The following is a 6,764-nucleotide window of genomic DNA, read 5'->3' as shown; positions in this document are numbered from 1 at the left end:
AACAAAGTTGTGGTTTAAAGGATGTGAGGGGGGCGTAGCGATCATGCTTATTGGACTTTTTTTAACAGGTTTATTTAATATTAATTATTATAGCTTATTAAATTATTTAATTCCCCTAAATCATGAAATGTGGAAGTATAACATTTAATTTTTAAATTTTTGAAGAATAAATCAAAATGTGGGAAAGTTGATCTCAGAAAAACTACGATAAATTTGTGTTGGGTAAAGACAAAACCACCACCCTCTAATATCAGTTTTAGTACTGTTCACCAATCTATTTTCCTTCCAGTATTCTGCCATGTGGTATAAAAATAGTTTTCATCATAAGAATGATTTAATAATATTATGATTGTCAAGAAATGTTTTCACCAAATTATATAACTACGGACATGTCTTCGACTTTACCTATACAGTATACCTACATCTATAGTTTTAATTTTTTTAGTTTAAATTTTAGTTATACTAGTATAAGGTCTATGCATTAAAAACGTACTAGCACAGATAGATGGCTGAAAAGTGTTAATACTTATAGTACATTTTTAAATATTTTAATTACAATTTAAGACTTTTTGAGCAACTATCATAGACCATTAAAATAATTTTTTAATTTTCTTAACATTTCGGGGGGGAGGCTGCAGCCCCCTCAGCCCCTCCCCTGGCTACGCCACTGAAACATTGTAAACAGTTTATAAATTTATAATAGAGTAGTTTCTAAAATCTAAATGCTAAGGGGGCTGGAGCGTGATTAATTTTCGGTCGAAAACATAGCTCACGACTTCAATCACTACGCCCAATATAATGTTCTGATATAAATTTTTAAAGCAGATTTGAATTTGTCACTCAGTTTTGACAATTTAATTTTTCTGATTTTTTTTTTTTTACTTAGAAATTTACTAACAAAAAGAGTAAAAATAGATCATATTCATAATTCAAAATTTAAATACATTGATATAGAATATGAAAAATGTACGACGATTAAAGCATAGTAAATTTAGAGGAGAATTCAAATCTGCTTTCAAAATTTAAATTGGAACTTCCGACTAAGCGTAGTGATTGAAATTTTAAGTCACTGACAGGATTTTTTGAAAAAAATTTTTTGTGATTTTATAAAGTAATATGTGCATGCGCGTAGGTAAAATGGCACGTACATATTCGATCACTATGATGCCCCTCTACAACGTGATCAGTAGGTACTACGAATTACACCCAATAATGTTCATTTACTTTCAAGACATAAATACCAATTAAATTATACCAATTGTTTGGTACGGGGTGAATTGTTGTCCCACTTATTGGTCTAATTAATGCACGAAGAAACGAGCCGCTCTCAATAGCCTATTAATATTAAACTATAAATATTAAATTGATATTTTTCTTATTTTATGCTTTATTTATCAAGGAAAGGTTCACTATGCCTATCGTTAACATTAATTTAGCCCCGATTTTAAATTTAATACAACCACAAATTCTGTGATTAAATATTTAAATTGCTTACGTTTTCTTCACAATAATCATAGAACCAATAACACTAGAAAAACGAATAACGATGCATGTTTTAGACTTCTTTAAATTTTAACTGCACCATAGTTTTTGAGTTTTCCGAGGAAAACACATACATTTAGTCGTCCATATCTGTCCAGAATATTAATTACCTATTATTTATAATAGTTATTCGATTAAATTATTAAAATATTATAATATTAAATATTGTGACATCGTGTATTTGTTATGACGTATATTATCTAAGATTGCAATCGTGCCCTTTTATTTTTTACAGAAAATGGATTCATGAGTCATGACCAAAATTAGATATACCTAGTAAATTAGTTTAAAAGTGATTACAGTAGACGACAAAAAGTGTGTATGCCGCAAAGCCGCATTGCTGGCTGCTACTGCGAGTTGCGACGCGACAAATTGCCGACAATGCAGCACTAAGAAAATTTTTTCCTCGCCATGAAATTTCGGGAAAAGTACCCCCATCCCAAAATTTATCTCGTTCAGTTGTTCTACTATTCTTATCAATAGTGTTAATAACAGTAAAGTTAATAATATTATATCTTTCAGTTTTCACCGTGTCGTGGTCTGTTCTTACATTATTGAATTCATTAAATACTCATACATTTCAGTTGTGTTTGGAAAATAATTAATTCATCTTAACTTTACTGTAAACTGTTCTTTTGTTTGAACAATTATAATCATAAGTTCTAACAAAATGTATACAAATCAGTACACTCCTCAGTATTCACAATATAATCAACAATATCAGCAATATCCATCAGCTAATTACTATCAAGTGTACAATAATTATAACCAACCACCTGCTTATAACGTTCCACCACCGACGCAAACAGCTACGACGTTTATAAGTCCAAACGTACCCCCCGTCCAACAGCCTCAAGTATCAACTCCCGGACAAAATGTTACTAGCTTGTGGATGGGAAGCGTATGTGAAATAATTTATAATTTGTATTTGTTAACAATGAAGTATTATTATTATAGCTGGAACCTTATATGACAGAGAGCTTCATCACAGGTGCATTTCAAAAGATGGGAGAATATCCAAAGAATGTCAAGTTGATGCGTAATAAAAATACTGGCGAAACTGCTGGTTATGCATTTGTTGACTTCTATGATCCAGTATCTATTATGCATAAACTCAATGGAAAATATATACCTGGTACTAATCCAGTAAGTCATTTTAGTTTTTAATTTTCCTATTCATATTCACACTGGGCCACTAAACCAAATAGGACAGTTATTTTACTATCTATTGACTAATAGTAAGTTTAAAAATTGTATTTGTTAAAATGAAAAAAAACATGGACCATGGACTTTCATGTAATTCATTAATGTATAATATAATATTTATTCATCTATACAGATCACACTAGGTATTTGAAATAAAATATTTAAATATAATACACAATCATCATATTATATTTTACTAATGCCATAATATACATTATACAGGCTACTAAAAAAAAAAAACAATTTCAACAGTATAGGTAGCTAGCCGCAACTTCTAGGATAATGATTCTCCTGTTTTATTATGATAAATAATATTTTAATTCTGCTGACAAAATAATAATTTGCTACAACCGCTGCTACTGCTAGTTTGTCTATCCAACCAATAATTGTACATAATCATTTTGCATAATAAATGTTTGCTGTACGCATAATGCTATTCGCATTAAGTTTTTTAATTATAATACTAAATATGACTATAACACAAGCTTACTATCAAAAAGCAAAGTAATATTATATTTAAAAGTAGCATTCATTGATAAGATAACACAATAAAAAATTCAAACAAATTATTTTTTTGAAAAAAAATATTGCCAGTATATTTTACTAATTTATAATTTATAATTAAATCTGTCACGAAGTTCCATCACTGGATGGATTCTTCTCTCAAGCCTCCCACAGCACTTGTACTCATTGTAAAAAAAATAAATTTACAGATTGTATAATATATTATTGTAACACAAAAAAAAAAAAAATTATTATTATGTATTATTATATATTTATATATGTTATATTGTTCTCTTATTATAAATTTTACATTTCATTTTTGTATAATGTTTATAAGACAATTAAATATAAGTTGTTGTTATTTTTAAAAATTTTAAATATTAAACATAACTTTTTATTAAACAATTAATAGAAACCTTAATTATTTTTTTAATAAAGCTTAGGTATATATTTAAGAATCTACTACTTAAATAATTTTATCCAATTATTTGCAGCCTGTACGATTTAAACTCAATCATGCTGGAAATCCTGGAAAAATTACTACGAGTGATAAAGATTTTTCTGTATGGTTGGGTGAACTTAGCTCAGATGTAGATGACTATCAGCTATATAAAACATTTGCATGCCGCTATCAATCGATACGTACAGCTAAAGGTAATACTTAACAATTTAAAATAATATGTTCATTGTCATTAAAAATAATATTTATAAATACAAGGTTTACTATAATAGCGGATTAATATTACATAGTTATAACTTTTCAGTGGTCTTAGACAGTGCCGGTTACAGTAAAGGATATGGATTTATTCGTTTTAGCAGTGAAGAAGAACAAAAACACTGTCTTAACAATATGAATGGGTTTCCGGGTCTTGGTACCAAACCTATAAAAGTTAGCAGTGTCATACCAAAATCAGAACGCCATATTGTTGTGTAAGATAATATAATTATTTTGTTATTATTTAATTAATTCAAAAAACATTTTAAAAACATAACAGTATTATTATTGAATACTAAAATTACAAATAATTGTCTCAATTTATTATTATTAAACGTGAACTTATAAAATTAATCTATATTGACTAATTTTTTTCTTTTTAATAGAATAATTACAATTTATTAGTGAACTTATTATAAATGTAATATTTTAATTTTAAACTATGAAAAGGAAGCTATGCTTTGTAATTTAACTTTTACAGAAATTCTTAGAATTTATCAATAAGGACCAAAAATGGCCAAAATCAATTGTTTTTGTGCTCCAGATTATTGTTTAATAGTTAATAGTTTTGGTGTTTTTTTTATTCAAAACTCTTTTAATTCATCATAATATTGAATTTATTATAAATAAATCATACATGAAATTAGGACTATTAAAACACATATGTAAACATTTTAACAAAGCCAGTTCTTTTATAGTCTAATTTTATACTTCTCATTACTTTGATTTAGATTTAATTACACTCCTTCAATTTGGCATAAAGATATTTCTCAAAATTAAAATGTAACTAGCTCAAAATAGATTTTTAAAATATTTATCTTTAAATGTCACATTAAAAAAACTCCTAATCATGGATATGATAATACTTATAACTTCTAAAATAATTTTGTTAAAAAAATTAATATTTTAAATTTTTAAAGTACTTTTATTGATTTTTTGTTATGTATAAAACTTCAAAAATTAATAGTAAATAAATTTACGGTATCCGCTGACCACAGTTATTTTGTTATTGATAGAATATACTATCATAATAAATTATAATAGTATACCTATACTAACTAATATCCGACATTTATAAATTAGCTACCAGTGTACCGGGGATATCTATATATCATCATGGAACTCGTTTGACATTAATAATAATTATACGTAATATATAATATATGCACTTTATTTAATAGTCTAAAATATAATGCATCAAATGGTTAAATAAAATACATAATATAGTTTATTTTTAATTAGTGTAAAAGCAAAATGGTGGGGGTTTAATTTTTTTGCAAGCTCATAATGAATAGTACCATTTTAAATTATTTCGTAGTATTACTGATTGTCCCTAACTTTTCGCTGAAATTTAGGATTAACCCAATTAGTTCTAAAAGTAAATCAATATTTTATCTTTAGTCTGTTAAATCAAAATATATGTTGTACACTCTTGAAAATGTTTTTATGTCTGCTGGAATTTTAAATTATACAATAAAATCATTTATGTATTTAAAAAGATGTCAGCGCAATATTGGTTTCTCTCAAACCCACACACAACATGGATAAAACATTCAAGTAAAATCCTTTTTTTTTAAAGATTTTTGTGGAATCTTAGAGTTTATTGAAGTGGCACAACCAGAACTTTTAACATAATTATCTATTACTAGGGCCCGCAACTTGATTACCGAAAAACCTTGGAAAAGTACATGAAACAAAATGTCATAAATATGTCTAAAATATGTCTGAAATATGAGGTATTGATGCATCAATAAATAATTTTAAAAATTAATATTTGACTTAAATTTAAAATATCACACAAATATAATACCAAGAACATTTATCTTGCTGAAAAAAAATATTCTTTCTTTTCGGTTTTTCTTATTTTTTTGACTAATTAAAATGTACAAATTAGAGTAATTTAAATTAGGAACTTGGGCAAATAAATATCAAATTATAAATGTTTTTTTACGATTAAATGTATATTAAACAATTAAAGTATGTATAATATTTTTGGCGTTATGTACAATTATAAACCCGGCTTTAAACCAAAATTATACTTCAAAAAGTAAAAAAATGCACTAACATTTATAAAAAAATTACCTTTCAACCAAGAAATACCAAAATAAAATCAAAATTAATTTTGTACCTTTGAATCCTGCTTGACATAGGTCAAATTTTAATTTAAAAAAAAGATACAACTGCATCAAGTTTTGGGCCCTACCTATTACAAAAATTATAGATGATAATATTTTTGAGGATTTGACATCAGTTTTATATTTTATTATTATTTTATTTTAAAAATAAAAATAATTTTATGTAAATTTAAATGGATATTAATTATTAAATTAAAAATTTTGAGACAATATTCAGACAAATCTATATGTTGTACACTCAAACATTTTTGTAATGAGTGATTTTAGTCTAAGATTACTTGAAAACAAAAAAAATAATTTTATGTGAATGAGTCTTGGCAATGTTGTATGTGTTGTCAGAGAGAGAAAACTAACGATAATAATAGTAACTTTATAACTAAATCTTTATCTATTATGGAAATAGCTCAAAAATTAAAATCAAAAGATGTTATTGTAACTGTTAATTATACAATTAATATTAAACGTTTTGAGATAGAAAAAAAGATTATCTTTAGTAGAAATGGTTATTACTTATTTATATAATTTTGATTGTTAAAATCTTAATATTTTGTTGGTAATCTTAATACTAGGTCATGGATATTGTGGAATTAATATGTTGATATTCCTTTATTCATTTTTATGTTTATTATAAAAGGATATCTAATTATAATCTAGACTGTATA

General features: G+C 25.9%; 1 protein-coding gene across 1 annotated transcript in view; it reads left to right on the top strand.

Annotated features, from left to right (window-relative positions):
• The first annotated feature begins 2,037 nt into the window (after positions 1-2,037).
• LOC100169543 (tRNA selenocysteine 1-associated protein 1) overlaps positions 2,038-6,764 on the top strand; it is a 6,720-nt gene continuing 1,993 nt past the window's right edge. Inside the window, exons 1-4 of the mRNA XM_001950624.5 lie at positions 2,038-2,443; positions 2,500-2,688; positions 3,747-3,906; positions 4,017-4,182. Coding sequence (XP_001950659.1) covers positions 2,213-2,443; positions 2,500-2,688; positions 3,747-3,906; positions 4,017-4,182 — 746 coding nt within the window. The 5' untranslated portion in view covers positions 2,038-2,212. The remainder of the gene's footprint in view (positions 2,444-2,499; positions 2,689-3,746; positions 3,907-4,016; positions 4,183-6,764) is intronic.

This window comes from Acyrthosiphon pisum, chromosome A1 (genome assembly GCF_005508785.2).
Source record: "Acyrthosiphon pisum isolate AL4f chromosome A1, pea_aphid_22Mar2018_4r6ur, whole genome shotgun sequence".
Classification (NCBI taxonomy): Eukaryota; Metazoa; Arthropoda; class Insecta; order Hemiptera; family Aphididae; genus Acyrthosiphon; species Acyrthosiphon pisum.
This window is presented reverse-complemented; position numbering and strand designations above follow the sequence as displayed.